This window comes from Lissotriton helveticus, chromosome 1_1, assembly GCF_964261635.1.
Source record: "Lissotriton helveticus chromosome 1_1, aLisHel1.1, whole genome shotgun sequence".
NCBI lineage: Eukaryota > Metazoa > Chordata > Amphibia > Caudata > Salamandridae > Lissotriton > Lissotriton helveticus.
In genome coordinates, this window is record NC_136057.1 from 912,792,611 (window position 1) to 912,816,677 (window position 24,067).

General features: G+C 40.6%; 1 protein-coding gene across 3 annotated transcripts in view; it reads left to right on the forward strand.

Moving 5' to 3' along the window:
- TBC1D30 (TBC1 domain family member 30) overlaps positions 1-24,067 on the forward strand; it is a 374,894-nt gene that overhangs the window by 80,423 nt on the left and 270,404 nt on the right. For all 3 annotated transcript variants that reach the window (XM_078676239.1, XM_078676257.1, XM_078676248.1), the window contains exon 2: positions 4,654-4,818. In XM_078676239.1, coding sequence (XP_078532365.1) covers positions 4,654-4,818 — 165 coding nt within the window. The remainder of the gene's footprint in view (positions 1-4,653; positions 4,819-24,067) is intronic.

Sequence of the window (24,067 nt, forward strand, 5' to 3'; positions counted from 1 at the left end):
ACATGTGGCTGAGTAAGGGGTTTGAACGGTAAACCCGAAGAGTCAAGTTTAAAACAGTTTTAAGATCGAGCTTGTCTAGAACAGCATGCTAAGCAGCTTTCTTAAGAGTACTTGTGAAATGTTCGAAAAGGCTATTGGCCTGTGGCCAAAGGTATGTACTCTTCTGAGAAAGATGACTGAGAGAGTCTCTGAATTCTTGACTGTTGAAAGGTGGGCCATTGTCAGATTTTAAGATCACAGGCGCACCCCATATCATGAAGATGCAGTCTAATCTCTCAATGACTCTACAGTGATTGATGAGAGATCTATCAATGGAAAATGGGAGCATTAATCAACTATCACATCAGCTGATGTCTGTTGTCAAGAGGACCGAAGAAGTCAACATCAATTCTTTCCCATGAATGTGTTGGGAACACTGACATGTATAAGGTGTGTTGATTTGTTTTTGATGACAGGCAGTTGCGTAGATGACAGGCCTTCAATTCTCTTTCAACTCTCATCGAGATTTGGAAACCAGACTCGGTCTCGGAGAGCTTGTTTGGTGAAAACAAATCCAAGTTGCCCTGCATGGGCCCTTCAATTATCTGTTTTCACAGACTCTTTGGAATGACAATTCTGAAACCTCTTAAAATAATGCCTTCCTAAGTAAAGGACAGTTCACCTTTGACATTTTCAAACTTCTGATATTCACTGTCACTGGTAAGAGGTTGAGAGGGCTGGCACCGTGACTGATGTGTAATAATGTCTTTCAGTTTTAGCATGTCACTAACCTGACTCATGGCAGTGACAATTTTTTCCAAGTAAACGGCAGGTGAGGTGCTTGATTTCACAATACATTTATGTATGCTTCACCCGTCTTAAAATGACTGCCAGGGCACAGTAGAGGCACTTGTGAGAAGTACTTGGCAGGGTTTTGATCTTTCCATGGACAATGAACGATGGTGTATTTGTATTCTTGCAATCGCAAACCACAATGTTAAATGTGAGAAGGAACTCTTGCCTTTGGATTGCCAAAGATGGTCAACAATGCTTGAGGATCTATCACAAGTGTGAAGGGCTTCCCATACAAGAATGCTTGGAAATGTTTACAAGCCCAAATCACTGCTAAGCTTTCTTTCTCAGATTGTCAATAATCATGTTCAGTTTGGGACAAACTCCTACTTGCATATGCCCCAATAAGTCTTTGAGCATTTGGGTGTCCTCTACAAGGATGGTGCCTAACTCAACATGGCTAGCGTCAACCACAACCTCCGTATGAAGCTTTGAATCAAAGTATGCCAATTCAGTAGCATTATCAATAGCTTGTTTAATTTTCTGAACATTCGGCTCGCATTCAGGTGATCAATGAAAACAAACATTCTTTTTCCTCAAATCTCTTAATGGCACACGGACTGTGGCAAAGTCTTGTATGTATCTAGAACAATAGCTGGCCATGCCGAGGAATGAACATAACATAGAAACATCTTGTGGGGGACTGGTAGTTGACAGTACTTGCACTTTAGTTACATCCAATGTCATGCCCCCATCAGGAAAGATACGTCCAAAGAATTGTAACTTTGAATGCTGAGAATGTGAGTTCCAAAAGACAAAGTTCAATCTACATCAGCAATTTAATGACACACTTGCATGAGAGCTTTATCATGCTCCTGCTGTGTAGCTCCGAAAACCAACATGTCATCACTACAATTGAAAGCATTCATGACAGGCTGTATGATACATCGAATGACATCTTGAAACAGCTAGGCAGCTGATGACACACCGAAACATAGTCTTTTGTCAGAAAAGACCAACGTGTGGAGAAAAGGTTGTAATATACCTCCAATTCTCCTCAACTTCCAACTGTTGGTATTCTTTAATCAGATCAAGGTGAGAGAATACCTTTGCACCGTTTATGTTTTCATGTTGGCAATGTGCGGACCTGGATGACGTTCTCTTTCGATTGCCTTGTTCGCGTGACGCATATCCATGCTAATGTGTACAGCTCCTTTACTGTCCTTTTTGGGTACTACCACTCTGGGAGAAACCCATGGAGTTGGACTAGAGGGACACTCGATGATATCATGTTTCAGTAAGTATTCAAGTTTTTTTAACGGCTTCCTGTAAGTGAAAGGCAATTCATCTGTATCTTTGAGCAATAGGATGGACGTTCTCATTTATGTGAAATTGGACTTTCATAGTCTTGAGTTGTCTCAATCCATGAAACACCATAGGGAATTGACTTACTATTTCATGATGCGCATTTGTGTTCTAGTTCATGGCTATCCGTTCCAAATCAGCAGCTGTGCTGAAGCTCAGTAACCAGGTACTTGACACCGTACCTTGAAGTACATGAATGGGTACTTGTACTTTTGTTTTCTTGTGTTTTATCATTGCTACAAATGCACCTTGACTTTTCAGTGGCGTAGATGCAGCCTATGTATACACTTTAGTTTCCAGTGGCGGAAGTCGTGTAAATGGCAACAGTTTAGTATATATTTCTCCTCAAGGATAATGTTTATCGATGCACCACTGTCGATAATAAAAGGGTTTGAACAGCCATTGACTTTTAGTGCGATTTTCTTACAATGTTGAATGACTTTGGTGCTTTGTCATGTTGACTTTTCGTAGACCAGTGTTTTTCCCCACATGCGGCCAGTCTAGCATGCAAAGGTTTCTCTGAGGTAAGCATCAACAAGGCACAACCATCTTCACTTTCACTTGACATTGATACTGAAGATCTGTTGGATGAAGATTTAGGTGCCGATTGATTTTGTTTGGTATGGATTTGCCTCAACTGGTGCAGTCGCTTGACCTTGTGGGTATGCGTAGAACGTCGCTTCTGGAACATTCAGGTGGCCATTTTGTCATCGCGTTGTGACACACTTATTTTTTCCTTTTATTAAGCAATTTCTGCTCATTTTTAGGTCCTCAAAATGATTATTCATTTCATTTTGTTTTCTTACTTTCACCTTTTTTTCTTCTTCATTTAATGACTTTCTCCCTAATAATTCGTAGGACTGCTGTTATTCAAACTTGATTTATTATTTCCTTTTTCTCCATTTTGTAATCTATTTCTGGTTTCCATTTACCTTTGTACCCCCATTGGTTTTAAACTACTGTAAAACGTTAAATATCATAAACTGCTAATTTTGTTTTCATGCTTCCATTGTACCTCACATTGGTAAGCTGTCTGTTGCTGAGACAATGAAAACATAGGGTAGGCCTAATTCATAAACTGCACTCTGTTGTAAGTTTTGTAGTACTACATGAGTTCTATAAAACTTACTATAAAGTGCTATTCACAAACTGCACATACATAGTAACATTCACTTTTGTAGTACGTCCCTACCTCTATTATTTCTATGGGAGGGTGTTGCAGTGCAGGTGGTTGGCCATGTGTAGTGATGGACTAACTACAAAAATGTAAGATACTACAAAAGTGTACGTTACTACAAAAGTGCAGGTTTTTTTTTTTTAGTAGAGTTTTATATAGCGCGAACTAGACCGGACATCGAGTATCGGAGAGCTTTGCATGAGCACCAGTTTCATTACAGATGAACACATTCATTCTTGTTTGGCACGGGGAGATTAAGTGATTTGCCCAGAATCACAGGATGTTTTCAGCACCAAGATGCTCTTCGGAGTGACAGTCGCGCTATACAAATAGCCTATTATATTACATGCTGATTTGCCCAGAGTCCCAGGATGTTGAGCGTCGTTGCCGAGACTCAAACCCAGTTCCCAAGGTCCGAGATCGACTGCTCTAGCCCTAAGGCTACATCCTCTCAATACAGAAATGTTGTCAACTTAGACAAAAGTGAACAAGGCGCGATGAATGGGAAAACAGGTTTAAAAAAAAAAGTCTACCAAATGAAAGGGTCAACAATGTAGATTCAAAAAATAAAGACTGTGGAAAACATACCTACCTACCCCCATCACACCTGTTGTACAGCTACGACTAATTATCATTTAACTCCATTCCTAATATATTTCTGGGCAAGCGCTTGTTGGTGGAATTAGTTGAATGTTAATAATTTTGCTGGTAGATATTTTTGTTTGGGTTTTAATCTTGCATTCCCTATTAGTGAACCTTTCGTTTCATGGTCTTCCTTTCCTTGTTAATATTTTCTCAATGTGAATTTCTCGTGGTTAACATTCCATTTCATTGTTTTTAGCTTGTCACTACCATTACAGAGTCAAAATAACTGCATAAATATCAATACTGACCTTGCCGAGAAACAGTCCACGCCCAGTCCATGCATGGATAGTGTGGTGCAGGATGAGTCCTTAGATTAGCAATTCGAGATTCACCCCATGGCACATCTTTCCCACTTGGTTAGATTCTCTGTGAGAGACCATGGGTATGCTTGAAACACCTCTTCTTAGACACTGGTTATCATTGTATTCCATTATATGTGCCATTATAGGGAGAACTCAATTCTAGTAAAGCCTTGACTGGAATTTCCAGTGGTTGAAAGTGTTGATTCAAGCTGGGACCATTAGTTTGATGTTGATGGTATATAAAAATAGTAATTATTTCAAAACCACTATTTTATTGCAAAGCAAGCATATAGACCTTATTTAAGGGCGACTGATCGCCCTTGCCGCAAGATTTTCCACTATTGTTTAGTGTTTTTGACAAATGTTATTCTTTTGTTTGTTTCTAATTTACAGACATCAATGATTTGAAAGCAATAACGCAAGAACTGAATTACAGAATTGGTGTTCAATCGGCAAAGCTTTTACGTCAGCTGCGGCAAAAGGACAGACTTCTACACAAACAGCAAAAGAACTGTGATATTGTCACGGCGTGCTTGCAAGCTGTTTCACAGAAACGCCGTAAGTCATTTGCAGAATGTATACGTTGTTTACTCAGTTTCCAGGAACATTTATTTGATTAAATAACAGTGTATGCACGGTGTGCATTACTTTGTTAACAGTTTGGTATTTCAGAACTGAGATTTCAAAGCTCGGGAAATTTTTCATTTTTTAATGAAATGTTTGTGGTATGCCAACAACCCTTTTGCGGCTGAAATCTACTCCTTTATCAGCAGTGCATTTTGATACAGGTTTAAATTCGATTACTGTGCTAATTCTGGCGATTTGATTTATGCTGTGGAGCACAGGTTCCTAGTCATATGGATGTATTTTTCATCAAATGTGCCTCAATACTCCATAACTTGGCAATCTTCATGGATTCATTTTGATTCCCAGCTGTACAGAAAATTGTACAATCATTTGTAAGTGAGATCTTTTAACGAAGTTCTAATCCTTTGGCCTGGATCTTTCTTATATATAACCAGTGGTCGGCCGGCCAACACGAGGCACCAAATTAATCTGCTGCCTATCAGTGGGAATGTGCGAGTCATGATGTACCCATCTGTGTGTGCAGGTGCACTATTCCCTAGAAAATCATCATGTCAGTGGCGCGCCTGGGTTGTGGGGGACGGGGATGGTATTAACCTTAAAATTTATGAGGCAATATGTCTCTAGAGACAAGATTCAGAATATCATTTCCAAATACAACCAACAAGAAAGGACTGTCTCGGAAAGGGAGCTCAAGATAAGAATTTTAGGGCAAACCATGAAGGTTTATTAAAATTTCAAAAGTATGGTACAACATTATAAAATGCAAATGCAGCAGCAATTCTCTCTAAATTAGTTAAAATACATTAGAGAGATTTGCCATAAAGGATGACAGCTATAGGCACAATACAAAAAGCACATTCAAGTAAAATAGATCAAGTCTCAAATGTGCAGCAAATCAGTAGAAAAACAGACACACTCCTAGTGGAGAAAAAAAAGTTTTGTCTCACCCCCAAATTCATTGGATATCTAGCCATTTTCAGCGTAGGAAAACTGCAAAATGATCAAGGTGTGAGCAGTATTTTAACAAGTCCTGTATCATACTTCTAAAAAAATCACATAACCCAGCCATTTTAGGACTAACCCACTACATGAATATTGATTCGCCCCTTCAGACGTAATGCCATCCTGAGGTGTCAGAACATACTATGAACAACAGAAAACAATTGTGAATCAGGGGCGTAACACAGGCCCCCGTAGCCTTAAAGCAGTACCGTGTGCTAACAGGAAGGGGCTTAGAAAGTAGTACAAGGCTTCCTCCAGGAAGATAAACAGTTTTAGTCGAATCAAGAAAACATTTTAAAATGCATCACAATGATTTTGTTTCAATTGCAATAGCTCTATGTCAATACACGTGATTTAAATTTTATTTATTTATTTAAAAGGTTTTATATAGCGCTGGCTAGACCCGGAGGTATCAGAGCGCTTTACATGGGTATCAGACAATAAATTGCAGGTTACAGCTTTACAAAGGTTACAGTTATTAGAGCATGGCAATTTTAGTTACAAGTATGGTTGAGACAAAAAAAAGGAACATATAGGTAGGGGAAAAATCTGGCAAGGGGAGATGTTCAGGTGAGTGGGGGCAAGAGCAGGGGAAGTAGACAGAGTGGAGGAGGGAAAGAGGAGGGGAGGGTTAGAGACACGGCATGGCAAAAGGAGGAGGATGACAGGGACACAAACTGGTAGGCGAGTCAAAACTGCACCCAAAGTGCAGAAGCTGTGATCCCAGGGGGAGTGGTATCATTTCCCCATCTCTGTTGCGAGAGGCTCCCTAAGCACAGTGGACTCTCTCAGCGGGGTCTCTGAGACTCCAAGGCCTATTTACTGGATCCTTCCCCAAAAAGGGGAGAGTGAGTGCTTTGGCAAGGGGTGCCATACCATACCTCAATTGTGAGTGGCTCCCTTGGCGCTGTGGACTCTCTCAGCGGGTATTCTGAGACTCCAGCGTATATAACTTGGATCTTTCCCCAAAAAGGGGAGAAGGAGTGCTTAGTCAAAGGGCACAAAAAGACAGGGGGCTAAGTGGTGAAAGCAGGCAAGGGGAGATATTCCAGGGAAAGGGGGGTAGGAGCAGGGGAAGTAGACAGAGTGGAGGAGGGAAAGAGGAAGGGAGGATTAAAGCTAATACTAATGCACATATATAGTTCAAATGAGTGCAGTTTATATTGCTACTCACTGTAGATTGGAGGTGGCTTGTGTTGCACAAATCAGCTTTTTGTTCATTTGGGCATTCTTGACCTCTCTATCTATTGTGTTGAACTTTTTCATCCTGCTTCCTTTGCTGTTTCCTCAGTTCGGGCAACATTTACATAAAGAATCTTTCCCAATGACTCTAGATATTCTAGCTCACCAAGATGGATATTCCCTGGGTGACTCACTCAGTGAAATGTATTAGTTTGTGGAGCCAAAAGCCATTGATGAGTGGAGTGATGCTAGATTAGACTAGCTCATTCACTGTGTCATTCTACCTCTACAGTGGTGGACATATGACCCCAACCTCTCATCAACCTGTTTGTAGAAATGTCTGCCACCCTCAGTCTCAAATCTTCACCAGAACTAGTTGTCCACTTTTTTTGGTGTACCAAAATACTGAGACCAAACCAAAGGTTCTCAGTGGAGCCAATATCACCCATATATGGACTCCTCGGGTGACCCTCCTGGTTGAGCGAGTTAGTGAGGAATTTGTAAATGGAAAAAATAGATAGAAGTTTTGTGGTGCTTGGATCCTCAGTCCTTTGGTACTGGAATGTGGTTTGTGCCCATAGCCCACTGGGGATAGTTCTATAGTGTTGCATTACTTACAAGCCTGCTAACATTGATTTCACTTGGTTTGGGTGGCCTCATCCTAGAGGACACTCCAGTGAATCAGCATGCACATAACCATCTTCCTCCATGCCTTTGCAGACTTCACCTGATATATGTGATGACGCACTATGTTGTTTTTGGGTTGTTACTGATGTAAAGGTGTGACAGGCAAAATAATGACAATATCAGGGAACACAGTGCCCTCTTGCAGGTAGAAGGGATGATTGGCCTAAACATGGGATGGACTAGCATTGCATTAAAAAAATATAAGGAGAGCAATCTAGTATATTTATGTTTTTCCCACCCACCTTTATAGAGTGTTATCGAAGGCTTAGGGGAGAAATCCACTTGAGCTGTCTGGTATACGAAGATGCAAATGGTGGAATAGAAATCTCTGAGCTTGCAGGAAAACAAGAAAGGGGAAATGCACACAAGCTAAATGAGGGAAGTGGCCATGCAAGCATTTCAGCCATGTCCTGAGTGGAATCAGCACTCTAGCCTCGTCTGCCTTGTGCTGGGAAGAATCCATCATGCATACAACCTTCTCCTGGGTTGAGGAGTGAATACTTTCTATGGATACAAAGACCTCAAATACTTCATCAAAGAAGAATCTAACCACTTCTGACTCAATGCCTCCTTTTCCTGTGGCCATCTTGGCAAGTTAGCCCACAGGATCAGCATAAACGTGTTACAACTGAAGAGCACCTTACATATCCTGAGGACCTTTCTGCCTGTAATAGAGTTAAATGTGGTTAAGAAACACACACACACAACATGTCTCTGATGTGCTACTTCGGATGCAGGAGGTCAAATGAGATTTGGGAATGAGACATTCTTAAGTCCTCTTTCTTCAGTTATTGGATGGATGTTTAGTGAATGAAGGGACATCATCAGAGGAGGCCTTCAGTGCTCCTGGTAGTGGTTACTTGCTATACCATATGTTCCTCATCAACTTTCTATCAAGGTGTAACCTCTAAATGTATTTGCAACCTCCCCGAACTGCAAAAAGTGCAAGACATTTGCTTAATTGATGGGCAAGCACTGTGGTCTTTGGGGAATGGTCTGAAAATCAGCTGATCAGGAAAGTTCGTACATGTTCATCCCAAAGATTGTATAGAAATTCAGAGAGAGCATCAACCTCTCCTGCCTCATCACATTAGCCCGGCCGTGTCAGTGCTGATACCTTGAACTTTTCCGTCTCCTTCAGGACACCATCATTCTTTAATTTGTGTTGATAAAGCACTGGGGCACTACCGCCCTCTATTTGCCATTTTAGATACTGCTCCCGAACTAGTCTTTACACATCTGAATCTCCAATCAGAGGATTTTGCCATTTTGGCAGCTATAAGTAAATCCTCAGAGTTGCAAGAACCCAAGAAGTGGCGATGATTTTTTTATAAACAAATTTCATTGTGTCAAAAGTCATATACATTGCAGAGCTCCTTGACCCAAGCCACATCCGCCATAGTAAACATTACTGGGCTGTGCACATCTTATGCTACTTCTTTGAGAAGGGTTTTCAGTCTCACTACCAGCTGTCAGGATAAAGATAGGTTGTCCCCGATCACATATATACAAGTTCTTATATTGTCCCAAGAGAAAAGATAACCACAATCAAATAATGTTCTTTCAAAGTTCATCGAGTCAAATTCCTTTAATTTCCATTTATTTTCTCTTCATAAATCAAAAATTCTTCATAGTCTCCATCAAGTTGATACAGAATGTAGCCAATAGATCAAAAAGACCAATGCCAACACGTGTTTCGTCAGAGGGTACAATTACCCAAAGAACATTATTTGATTGTGGTTATCTTTTCTCTTGGGACAATATGAGAACTTGTGTATATATGTGCTCGGGGACAACCTATCTTTGTCATTGAATTCTCTGGTTTCAGAGGTTTCTTTTTTGGGGACGCAGGTGGCCGCTTTCCCCTGTTCCCTTGAGCCATCTTATTAGGAGAATACTACACTAGTTGTTGTTGCGCAAGAGTTACCCAGCCACTATCTGTTTCAGCTGTCAGGATACATGTTTTTTCCTTCGACTAGTAGGTATGTATTACACTAAACTGATGGTATTATCCTAGCTCTGAATTAATGCCTATAGAAGGAAAATGTTTCTTACGAAAGTTGTTTGGTAAGATTTAGAATTACACGTTTCTGCTATAAAGGGGCACTAATGCTGCAGGGACATTGAGTTGCTTTTTGCAAGCACAGAATGAAGCCTGTGGCCTTTTTTCCATCAAAGATCATCAACCACATTTTCACCTCTGAAGACTGACTAAGGTGAAGAGATATTACGTTTAACTTTGCAATCTTGCATGTGACTCACGTCCTTTACATCCTCTGTGTGCCTTGTCCCTCTATTTCATTTGTGCAAACTAGCAAATGATAATACTTTCCTAATGTTGAAGTTAGTCAGCATCTTAAATCAAATCTTCCTCTATCCTTTACAGCACATAGGGATGTTTATGTTGTCTTCATACTATAACAAACAATGGTTCTGTCGGGTATAGCTATTCATAAACAGAGAAAAGGATTTCCTTGAAATTCAGAGAAAAAAGGAATTTTGAATTTTAATACAATAGTTAACAAGAGAGAAGGGTGTCTGATAACTCAATAAAATGGCGCAGGAGACCAATATTTACAGTGACAAGGTGAATAAAGTGCAGATGTGACAGTATCGGTGTACTTAATATGTAAGTGATAAAGTAGGCAAATACAAAAATATTTACAAGTTAAAAATATGAATACAGTGCCCAATTTAAAAGTATCAAATACATGTCTCAAGCTCAGGAATTGATCTACATTCGTTTTTGTGTAATGAGACCTATAGAGGATTGAACTTGTGACCACCGTCGACATTTTGACCCAAATTGCAGCAACAATATAAAAAGGTCAGTGCGGCTCTTCTTCAAGACCAATAAGTAAGATAGACAGCCTGAAAAATAAAGTTAACAGTAAGATGTTGTCTATTGCGCTCATCAAAAAATGCTCATGGTCAATAAATGGCCAAAACGCGACTCACTACTTCCACAAATTTGGATCGATGTTTAATTATTGTATTAAAATTAAAAATTCCCTTTTTCTCTAAATTCAAGCAAATCCTTTCCTCTGTTTATGAATGTTGAATTTTGAATAGAATTTTGCGCCATCACTTGATTTGTTTTTCACATGATTGGTTCCAATATCCAAGAAATAGCTATACCAAACAGAACCATTGTTTGTTATAGTATGCATGCCAGGGTTCTGAGGGATAATGGGTTACCCCTTCGCTTTTTGAAGTATGTTGTCTCCATGGCAGGTGCTTTATTTCCTGTTATTTTGTGATCCTATCTTTTGTTTCCAAATCCTGGTACTTCTGCTTGTTAAGCATGAACTGAGTCATTACTTCACTAGTTGCTTGGGGTGAGCAAATTTTATTGAGAGACTGCTTGCAGCATATGCAAAATGTGATCTTGCTGAAGAGTCCTGCATAAGAGACTCTCACTAGGTAGGAATATGTAGGATAGCAGCAAAGAATACCAATACTAGTTAAAATAGGTGCCATTTGAGTTTTGTGCTATGCTTTATCCCTTCCCTTGGAATATTACTGTTAGGATAGGCCATCAAAGTAAAAAACAGTGGGTTAAAAAACTGTCATTATCGACTAGGTTTCTAATTTGGGTGGTGGTTTGGTTTCATATGAAATGGGCAATAACTGGGGCATTGGATACTATTCCCCTAGTTACTCCACATTTTTGTCTGGGCCTTTTGGTTGCATTAAGCATCCGGAGTCCTGAGGGGGATGGAGGAAATGTCTGGAACAGTGGGTTTGCCATTTTACTAGTAATCCCAATAGGACCAGTAACTCCTCTTGCAGTGCTCATCAGTGATTATAAGCAACTTGTAGTGAGGGACATCACAAAAACGAAATGTTTATCATTTAAATTGCATTGTACACAAATCTTTATCCGGTGCTCTATATTGCGATTGAGACTCTGTCTTTTTAATGAAATTGATAACCATATGACCCTCATGGGCACTCTCAATGATTCTGCATCACAACCCTTCAGAAGGAACCACCTTATTACATCTGACAAGTCAACCATCCTCCTGACAATTAATCCATGCCCTTCTTATACATTTTTGTACCCTTTGTTCCAACAATGTTTCCATGGGCCAACCTCTAAAGACCTAACTTGAACTTCCAGCCTTGCATTTTCCTTCTTCACCTTTTCACACCATTCCTCCTTGTTATACCGAACCACAGCTCTTAGACCAGTTCTTGCAAGAAATACATGATTCCATTTCTTATTTAATTATTTAATCCTCTCTCTCTCTCCTAGAGGCAACGTAGCTAGGAAATCAAATTCTATTACTCCAGGTATATATTCAACCTTAAAATTAAGTTCCAACAATTTGTTTACCAAACATACCAAATGAGCTGTAACTATTCTGATCTTTACCTCAGCAAGATTATCATTCAAGGGTCAGTAATCCGTTTTCAAGATGAATTGTCTACACCGCAAAAATACTTCATGCTTCTCTACATTTCATATGCAAGTTATTATTTCTGTCTCAATGACTTAATAACTTCTTTGAACAAATCTTAGTGTTCCTGAGGCAAAATCAGATGTCTCCTCCTCTTCCCCATCTAATTGACTTGGAACTATCCCTAGCCCATGTGCACTTGCAACAACTGTTATTCAACTCACTTTCATGATCTGAATATAACCTTTGGTCTTGCCAGACTAGTCTTCAGGAAACAGCTTCATGTTCATTCACCCATTTGTTTTCAAATTGCTGCAATCATGTTTTGGTCTACATGTCCCCTAAGAAACCAAGCTAGGGTGTGTCCTGGGCATTCATCTTCACCATATTTTCTAGCTTGCTTCTGAATCCCTAAAAAGCAATATCACCATCTGCTAGAATTTTTATTTAATAAATGGCTATTTTCAAGCCTGTCCCTCTCATGATGCATCTTGTAGTGTTCTCTAAATTCAAGATCATACGGTCCGGAATGGATATGAGTGCCCCAGCCTGCCTTGGATATATCATCTCCTCTAATCGCGACTTTGAATGCCTCCCATAGGGTAGCCCAAGTAGTGACACTACCTGTGTTGTTTTTTAAATGTTCAGCTATGGCAGTGGCTATTTCATGCCTGAATACCGCCTCTGAGTGCAGCAGATGGAAACCTCCACTGTCCCTGCATAATTGATCTAGCTGGGATGCACCACCCACTGACAGCAGCACAGAGGCGTGGTCAGATAATATACATGCGAGGTTCCATTACCTGAAACCAGTTTGGCAAATGTATGGAGCATAGGCAGAAATCAATGTGTGAGAGCGAGTGATGAACTGCCGAGTAGTGTGCATAGGCATTTGCTCATTTGTGCAGAACCATCCACACATCCACTAGGCTCAGTTCAGTTATATAACATTTCAGTGCTGCAGCAACATGTGGGTGTGATCAGCAATTGAGTGGCATCTATCTTTTACAGGATCCAATGCCAAATTAAAAATTGCCCCTCGTATGATATTTCGTGCATATAGGTGCAAGCATTGTATATTTCATCTAGAGTGGTGGGCGTGCCTGTATTTTGGTGGTGTACATTTATCAGCACGACCGGATAATCTATCAAGTGACTATGCACTCTAATATATCGTCTACTGGGGCCTGAGACAGTTTGACTCATTCTAAAATAGTACATCGCACAAGGATGGCCACTCCATGGGAGTAAGTACTATAGGATGCAAAAAACATTGGTATCCCATCTAGAGGTAAATGTGGGTGGTCTATAGGGTGAGAGGTGCATCTCTTGGAGCATAACGAGAGCAACATGATGTCTATCTAAAAGGGCCATTACTTTCCTTGTAATAATGTTAGTTAATACGGTGCTGTCTGCCATCCTGCTACATGTGTGTATACACCATCAAAGTCACAGTAAGTGTGAGTACATAGGTCATAAAAATCAAAGGCTTCATAGCTACCCCTGTAGCCCACTCCATTGGATCCAAACAAAGCCAGTGCATAGCCAGCACCTGCGTATAACAAATTAATATCCAAATCAGTACCCCCTCCCCACCACCTCCGGAGCTCCTGATCTAGAACTCCCCACTCCATGACCATGCTTCCACCCTGCTTGTAGCTTGTGCCGTTCTATCTTCACTGATAGGATATTAGGTTATTTTAGGCATATATGTACTTTTGCTCATGCACTGGTCTACATCATTAGTACATGCCTATATGTTTTTATGCTTATATGCTCCCTTGCTCATCTTATAGCAACACGGTAGACTAGGCACATACTGATGCCAAAATTGACGCTACATATAGTAACTACCTCTGAACGTAATATATATGCTGAATATATACACATCGCAGACACTGTTGTCATATATCTGTGAGGATGTCATGTAACTGGGTCTACTCCATGTGTAACTCACTTAACTAAGATTGCTTATAGTACACTTCTGTTTTTATTGTTACACTGTATTTGCTTTTACTTCATGTAAGTGTATCTACCCATATGTAACAAGAGTAACTGTCTCTCTGCCAACTATGTAAAGTGATCTGATGCCTTCAGGTCGAGTTGGCGTAATACAAAACTCCATAAATCAAGTCCCTGAGTGTATAATGACGGTATATGCCTTGGGGCAGTTTTAGGTAGCCATCCACCCTGGAGCTGCCAACACCTCAACATTAGTTTCAGACAGTGTGTACCTGGCTTTTAATGCTTAAGTTTTCATACCATGGAGTATCTAATTTCCTTTCATTTGTTACTTACAGCCCCCACAGTGCATGAATTTTAGCAGGGGACATCTCTAGACAGCCCTCCACACCACTGTCTACCACCTGTCAGCCCAACCAGGTAGCCTTCTCAGCTGCAGCCTAGAAGCTAGTAAAACATTTAATCATTGTGCTCCTTGGAGTCCTCTGACGTCGGTCCATGCCTCTTTTCTCCATGCAGTGCGTTCCTCTTAATGCTCACATAGGACCTCCTGACCATTTAGACAGCATGTATAGAGTCTGAATGAAAGGAAATTGTAGTCCCTTGATATTGTGTCTCACCTTTCTTTCTTGCAAGGTGCAATATGGTAGCGCTATCCCTGGTCCCTGTAATGTAGACGTTTCATGATAATTGGGTGGGTTTTGCCCCTGGAGAGTTCTGGGACCAAGAGACCTGTGCTTCCTTTCAGTGGAAAATTGGTGTGCCTAAATAGTTTGAGGATTAGTTTCTCCATGTAAGTTTCCATATTATTGATGGCTGTAGTTTCCGTCAGGCCAGCCACTCTAATGTTGCCTCATCAGGATCTTGCTTCCAAATCTTCATTTTTGTTTTGGACCAGTATTAGCATTTTTTCAGTGCTTTTACTTTTTTCTCCTATGGATACGCAGCCCATCTCGCCATCTTTCATTCGTTATGTCCCCTCCACAAGAGAGTCCTGTCTTTCCACTGTACTTTGCATTTGATGTAGAAGGGAGGTGAGGCTGTTCAATTTACCATCTATGGCCCTCAGGCTGCTCTTCATCTCAATCAGTAGAGTCTTAACATTTGGCCCATTGCTCTTCCATCCCATTCCTTTGCCTCACCCATTACTCCGCAGTGGGTGGGGGGTCTCCTGAATGTGCAACTCGGTTAGTTTAGTGCTGCAGAGGCAGTTTAGCCTCATATGGCACTTCACACTGTCTGGTTTCACTTTCCCCATGTTGGTTGTGTCTGTCAATCTCTCCCAATGTGTATCTTCAAGTCTCAGAGTTTCTTTGCCTGTTTGTGTCAGTTAATCAATGCCACATTATGCACAGCCATGCAGTACAGTTCACTGCTTGTATTGCATCAATCTCATTTGCTGGGGCCACCAGGGCCGGGAATGTAGTTGCTCCTCTAAGATGGTATCTTATTTATGCAGCATATGGTGCAGATACAGGCGGGGGAGATGGGTACCAGCCGGAGGGGGATCTTTTTGATGGCCCATCCCATGGAAGCCTCAATGTTTTAGTATTTGCTTCAGTCTCCCCCTCTCCTGTCACCCTCATAAGCCCCCATCCACTAGGCACATGAGCACACTTACTGTCCTCTGCCTCCAAATCCAGCATGCAGTTGATATTTAGGCTTCATATCTCAATTGTCACTTCTAGGCCACCATATCAGAACTTCAGGGCATACCAAGTAGCAGGATCACCCTCTGCAGCATGGGTGACTCAGCCCCGCGAGTGTGTGCTTGTTCCGGGTTCAGCAACAGCCCCTGTGGGGCTTCCGGAACCATGCCTCACGTGGTTGCCCTGTAGCTCTCAAAATTAATCATATTCACTGAGTATGCCAACCCCAACACCATTCATCCTCTGGGGCATGCTCCCAGTGTGCAGAGACTGGTGAATGATATTTCAAGATGCAGGTCACGGCTATGGATATAGCTCTTCTTCTTTGATGCCTTAGTCTGCTGTGCGTAGTGGCAGACTTGCGGCTCAAGGCAGCTTAGTCTTGTGAGTGCACCACAACAACTGTAACACGAGTCAACGGACAGAATTTGCTGTGATGCAGATGCATCCGGCTTATGAGATGTAATAGCGCCAGTGTGTGGTGATAGAATTCCATCAAACCCTTAATACTACTTCAGGCTGGCACACCACTGAGAAACCAAGCAACAGCAATTAAAAAAAATAGTAAATAAGTCTGATCTTGATCCCCATAGTTGCACAGAGATAAATTGAAAGGGAGGAAAGTACAGTAGAATACAAACATGATGATAGCTGAGTGGTCGAACGCATTCACCCATGTGTTCGGCATAGCTGCTGTTTCATTATACTCTATGGATAGCTTCAATTTGTCACAAAATATGATGGTAGATATCTAGTTTATTTTAGAATCAACCAGACCTCTGAAACAGCTGGTCAGTGGTGGAGCTCCTGAGCTATAATTGCCAATTCCTAGTATGTGTCCTCTTCGTGCATTCCAATACAGGAAGATTTCAGCTGGTACCCACAGAGAGAAAACCACTCAAGTATCCACAGTGTGAACAAACATTTGGATTAAATCTCCAGTCCTAGGCACGGTCCTGTTGAACATGGGGAAAGCCTTTAAAAAGACAAGTAATCTTACTTGCATAAGTCATAAGAAGCATCGCTAGAAGAACTGGACCGAGGTCACTGAAGGCTGGAGACTCCATGTGATTTTTCTATTTTTATTCCCTTTTGCCAACATTGAGATAACACTAGCATTCCATGCACAGTTGCCAAGCAGCACTGCTACCTCTATAACACATTCTGCAGAAGTCCTTGAGTATGAGGTAAATCATTGGTTGCACTAAACTTCAGAGACAAGAACAGGTGTACAATGCCAAGCTCTCCTCCCTTACTTTGGATTTTAGGCTTGTGTCTGCTTCATCCCTAAGGTTCTCCTTGTCTCAACTAACACAAAATAATCTTGGCTTCCCTATGTTCTCCTAAATGGGAGCCAGTTCCACAAGCATCCACATGTTTTTCTTAATTTAACTGTTTGCACCCTCCCCCATGAGGGTCTGAATGTTTTGTAATCACAAGTGCCAATTTCTCTTACACCATCGATTCCAGAAGTGAACACGATTTGTCCACAAAGACCTCTCAGGGGCCTGAAGGGATTCCCTAATTTACATCATTGGACTATACCCTTTCTTCTCGCCTTTATGCTCGATCCATAGATTTTAGTATAGTTGTGGCGGGTGGGCCTGCACACCAAGTTTAGTCAATTTGGTCAATCCTTAAAAAAATGTGTTTCAATGTTTCAATTATTTTAGCGTGCAATCACGTTAAATACAGGATGTTGCTCTACATCCCTAGTAGATATGACTGTGTTAGAAGAAGGCAGTGGAACACCACGGTCTACGTGATGCACAGCGCCAGACAAAAAAGGCTCTTTTCTCTTAAGGTTTCTTCGTGTGCCTTAAACCAAAAAGTATATTAATGTCAACAAACAAAGAGACAATTTAAATACAAAAATCCCTTCTCACAAAACACTCAATTGGTTTGGTAAAATCAAAAGTAAACTCTTTTTAGTTCTTAAGAGTAGTTCAAACATCAAAAGAAACAGCAATATAACAAATCATTATTGTGTATACAGAACAAACTCAAAAAATCAATTCCCAATGCATTTCGGGTTGAAAATAAACCCTTCGTCAGGGGATTAGTAGTTAACAAAGTGTACAATTGATGAAGGTAATCACTTTATATATCTTGAGTTCCTCCTTCAGGAGCTACAACAAAAACCAAACATGAAATAATATGTTGACTCAATTCAGTGGTATCAATGTTATCACAAAAAAGGCTAAGTAGAATTTGCACTAGAAAAGGTTGATAAGTTGCGAACACGCAAAAGGAAAAAAGAGCAAATGAAAAGAAAGAGTCATGTACAGGATTTGTGGGTTGCCCAAGATAAAGTTAGAAAAGAAAGATAGAGCTTGTGCCTTACGTGTTCAATGGTGCCATGTTTACACATTATGTGATATTGCGTGTGATTACGAGTCAAAACTTGCACCGAAAGTGCATTCATGCATACTGTAGCTGTAAGCTACGAAGATTACCCCTAATTGATTTGTCTCGGAATGTAAACCCGTATGAGGCTCAAGATGCTGAAAGCAACAACAACAAAAATAATTTGGGTTTTTATTTCTAATTCTACTCTTGTGTTCAACGCAACCAACAAAAGCGTGAGGTTTTTGTGTTAAAACACTCAGTTCAAGCTCCCCAAATAAAGGCTATTATAAGAATAAGATGGGAGATCATCGAGCAGGAAACTGATTTCAAAGGTCTCTTTCATGACCAACCTTTATTTGCCCATACCAGACTGAAAAACCTGAGGGAAATCTTGAAACACAAAAAGATTAACGTAGGGGAGACTCATAGAGGAATGAGTAAGTGTTACAACTGCGGGCAGTGTGATTACGGGAGACCCATTCATGCATCCTCGGGCTGGTCAAAAAATCAAATTGCGGCACACATCAGACTGCAACACCGAAGGGGTAGTTTATGCCATTAAATGCCCTTGCAGCTGGTATCTGTAGGATGAACAAGTAGACAAATCAAGACAAGAATAGTTGAACACAAGAGTACAATTAGAAATAAAAACCCAAATTCTTCTCTGGCAGTACACTGGACAACTGCAGCACACACCATTCCTCAATTGCGATTCACGATCATAGAACTCATGTAAACCACTTTAGGTACAGACATCAACACAGCCCTAGCCTGTAGGGAAACATTCTGGATCAAATACCTAGGTACAGTGACCCCTGGGGGTTAAATGATCACTATGAATTGCTATGTTTCTTATAAATGCTGTATCTAATGGAAAAAACTGCTAAGCATGTACAGAATTTGCACTCGTACATCCTTTTTCATCTTTTAAGTTTATAGTTTTCATAACTCTTATGTCACCTTCTTACTCATCACCCTTATGATTCCATTCACACAGACACAAGAGAACTGCTCAATACAATAGTGCAATGTATCACGATATCTAGATGCCGATCGCATATAGACAGACCTCAACATCATCCTGAAAATTATATTTAGGGATCACGGTGTTTGTATAACAGAATATAATTAGCTACTACATGGCCCCCTTTTTTTCGGCAGGTGTTGATTATTATGTGAAATGATTCACTTGGCAGACTGATAACCATCCGTGTTTTTTATTAAAGTGTAGATCAATTCAATGCAGTTTGACTGGGTTGCACTTCCACAAAGCAATAGCCGTTTAGATCGATATTACTTTTACTTTATCGGCAACAATTGCCTGTATCATCAATATAGACGTTTCAGACATTCGCAATAAGTGAGGTAATAGATATGTTACAAGGTAAGATATGCTCATTTTCGGTGCTGGTATGATAGTGTAACGAAATGTTGTTCAATAAAGTTAGCAAAACTTTGAAAGCTCAGAGGGAATGTTGTGATCGAGAGGTAACGAGGGAGCACCTATTTAATATGGTGTCGACAGACCTTGCGCACACACTTTAGTTTGAGTCCGCTTTCTACTTCGATAGACGAGATCCTTTATATTTATATTTATATTTTTGTGCGACGGCTGTTGCACTTCGGCTACACATATCGTATACACTTGTGGCGTCTTCTGGCTCGTAAACAGAGGTTGGATGAGGTTTTTACTTCACCACGGTAAGGAGGCGGGCAACAATGATTATAACAGTGCAAGATTCAAACAAGTTGGGTTCTCTTTGACGAAGGGCTGTCTTTGTTTGCATTACAAGTAATTTTCCGGATTGTGAAGGGACACGCGGTGATTACAATCGGAATGTGTGTTTCCATTGGGACGGGTAAGACAGGGGACTTATTTGAGAGATGAGGCAATGTATAATTCCAATTATACCTTTAAAACAGAGTTGGTTATTTATTTGTTGTTGCTTTCAGCGTCTTGAGCCTCATACGGGCTTACAGTCCGAGACTAATCAATTAGGGGTAAGCTTCGTAGCTTACAGCTACAATACAAGTTTTGACTCGTAATCACACGTGATATCACATACTGTGTAAACATGGCACCATTATACACGTAAGGCACAGGCTCTATCTATCTTTCTTTTCTAACTTTATCTTGGGCAACACAAAAATCCTGTACATGACTCTTTCTTTTCATTTGCTCTGTTTTCCTTTTACGTGATTGCAACTTATCAAACTTTTCGAATGCAAATTCTACTTAGCATTTTTTGTGATGACATTGATACCACTGAATTGAGTCAACATATTATTTCATGTTTGGTTTTTGTTGTAGCTCCTGAAGGAGGAACTCAAGATATATACAGTGATACCTTCATCAATTGTACACTTTGTTAACTTCTAATCCCCTGACGAAGGGTTTATTTTCAACCCGAAATGCATTGGAAATGGATTTTTTGAGTTTGTTCTGTATTCACAATAACAAATTGTTATATTGTTGTTTCTTTTGATGTTTAAACTACTCTTAAGAACTAAAAAGAGTTTACTTTTGATTTTATCACATCAATTGAGTTTTTTGTGAGAAGGGATTTTTGTATTTAATATGTCTCTTTGTTTGTTGACAGTCATACACTTTTTGGTTTAAAGCACACGAAGAAACCTTAATAGAAAAGAAACATTTCTGTCTCGCTGTGCATCAGGTAGACCGAGGTGTTCCACGGCCTACTTCTAACACGATCCATAGATTTTGTCTGTCCGTATTGTGTCATCAGTCAAAATCGGACCCGTTTTCGACAGAAAGACGGGTCTCATTAGTCACATGAGTCAGTCGCAGCTCACCCCCAGACTGTCCATGTCATTGTACACCCTTCTGCTTCTGTTCCATCAGCTCTGTGAGACACCTGTCCTCTCACTTCTGTTTCTTTAGCTCAGAAGTTGCCACTGGTGGAGAATTATAATAAATTGTGTCAATGGAAAGAGTAAGCTGACATCCATCACAGTGAACCCTTCTATTCTGTTAATGGTAAATCATAGAGTCCTTTAGCATCAAGGAACCAAACCTTAGAACTAGCATGTTATCTCATAGCGACCAGTACGCCTTTATCTTTTATTACTATTGGAAAGGCATTCACAATAGTAAAACCGGCTCCTGGGGTCTGGTGAGTAATGTTAAGTCCTCACATTCAGTTGCTCGCTCTTTTGTTTCGGTTACCCTTGTGGGAAGGAAAAGGCGAATTTCGGGCCGGTGATGAGGTGCACCATGTAGCAGATAATGGGTTTTTTTCTCTTGAGGTATGTCTGGTTTATATTGTAATATTCCAAGAGGTTTTGTAGTGCTCATTCCTGAGAAATACAACAAAAGATTATTTGCCTCCATTTTGACTGAACAAAGGGGCAGTGGCGGCTCCTCTGCTAAGGCGGAGGAGTGTCGCCTCACTGAACAAAAGGAAAAATAACATGATAAGAACTATTGTTATTATCATGTTATTTTTCCTATAGCTGCCATGGGAGGGCAGGGCTGGCCAGAGCAGGGGAGGAGTGCTGTGCACTCCCAAAGTGTACATGAAGGGCTGGCCAAACAGTCCATGTGCACTTTGCATGTTCCTACCAGGCAGCATTACACAGCCGTGTCAGGAACATGCAAGGCTCCCTGTTGCAGTTTGAGTGCCGATCCACTGTGCTCAGACCAATCACAGCGCTGCATTGCAGCGTTGTGATTGGCTCGAGGGAGCCTGTCTGCCGGGTGCTTCCTGTTGCCGGGAGACTGCAGGAAGTTGACTTGGAGGACGCAGAAGAGGCGGCAGCTGGACAGCTGGAGGGCCGGCCGTTACAGGTAAGTGGAATTGTGGAATTTGAAAAAAAAATGTTTTTCTTCCTTCGCTTCCCCTCCCCCCTTCGGCCCACCACCTGGGACCGGTAACCGCCACTACTGCAAAGAGTGGCTCTGGGGCATTTTTGTTCATGTTGCAGGCATGTGCTTTTGAAACCACTTTCATGGTCAGTTTGCCTACGCAGTGCTCCCTGACCCACAATGTTGTGGAAACCTCCATTTCACTGCATGGACGTATTCAGCGGCACCGCATATGATTCATCCTCGGAATCAGATTAAAAGCATGGCTATTGGAATATGTGGTAGGAAAAGGCCAAAATATTCATCAGGGTTAACTAAATAATGCAGCAACAGGTGGCAAATTATGTAGTGTAATCCATCATATTTTTTTTAATAATATTAATATATCATTCTGTTTTTGTTACCCATTTTAACACTTTTGTAACAGAGGTTTAATTTCATTAGTACCACTTTTACATCCAAATACAGAAATAAACTACTAAAAGGTGACGAGTCAACCTTTGGAAAGGGCATTTCATGGTGCAGCAACACATGTTGCTGCCTTTTTAGTAATTTTTGATCTGCTTGATCTAGAAAACATTTTTCTAATTCAAAACTGCAAATTATGCAGCAGATGATCAAGCCAAGATTTACACTGTATTGTTTGTTACCGATATGCTATTGAGGATTTTATCGATGCGTTGGAAGGATGCCCACGTGTTATTACACGACTACTTATTTTTAAAACCTTGAAAATGGTGTCTTGTCTTTGCCAGATAGTGGCAGTGGTAGGCGGGATCCTCTGGTACAACAGTACTGGTAATCAGCATTTTCTGGTTCTATAGAATGTTGAAACTTTTAACGCATCCCCACTGTAAGAATATTAATGCCACTTTCCTTTTCTGCACTTATAATATTTTCACCAAGAACAAAGGTTTACAGGTTTTTATTGAGTTCTCGTAAACACAATGCATGACACTGCCACACTCTGTTTGCTCTCAAACATTTTAGACGTAGAAACAAAATCACCCCCAAGAAGCAATGATTTGAAAGATTCTCTCTAGTTAGAGCCGCTTTAAATGTGAGTTGAAATTCCAGAAACTTGTATGTATCGAATTGAGGGCTAGCAAGCTATCCTCGGCCGGGACTGGTAATGTGGGAATCTGATTGGAAGTGGCCACCTGTGTTTAAAAAAGGAAAAACAAGCAGAAATAATGTATTCAGACAATGCTATTTGCAAATGGAGAGCGAATGAAACAACGTCTTTAGGCTATCAAACATATGTTACAAATATATCTATCTATATCCATCTATATATGTAGATAGATAGATATTTAACGTATGTATTGCATATCCCCGCATAATACAGTACCATTATTAAGCAGAGGCGGGCAACACATTTCAGCGAAACAGATGTAAGCTACTTGACCAGTTAACACTTTTTTGGCAAAATTGTTGCACTTATTAATCGTTTTTTAATTGTTGTTTTGGAAACGCATGAACGTATTGGCACTGTAAAATGTAATGAAGCAATCCGGAGTGTCGCACGAACCACCCAGGCTAATGGGGCATGTCCGGTTGACACTAACAATAAAATGTCTTTGTTTTATTAACATGCAGCGTGGCCGTGCTTAATGTTCAGGTACAGTAAACAAATACAGTTAAAGCATGACCACTACCTGATCCCACTTTTGATGTCTACATCACTTAGTTGTCTTATCATAACATTAACATCACTTTGCCCAAAATTGATAAACATCGTGGGCTAATGCATGCTTTCAGTGACTTCGAATTGTCTTTAACCACATGAATTAGATAAAAGTAATTATATGTGCATATGGAGTTGTTTTTGCATGTGTTTTGTGAATAGTGCTTAAATCATCAAAAAAAATTCAGTCAAGCTTCTAAAATAACATTGAATGTTGACGTTGGTTATTAAACTTGCAAAAGGGAAAGCCAAAGTATTTCGTGAAGTAAGGTATGCTTCGTTCAGACTGCTGGAACGTGCATTTTGTTTCTCATTTTAATGCTGTTTCCATCCTTCCCATCTCGCCTTGTTTTTCATAATTGGTAATTCACCCGTTTCCGACATTGTGATAAATGAGGGGAGAAAGATGGCGGCCTGACTCCTGGTTACTGGCGCTAGTGACAGCACCTTCAGGCAGCTATCTTCTCTGGTC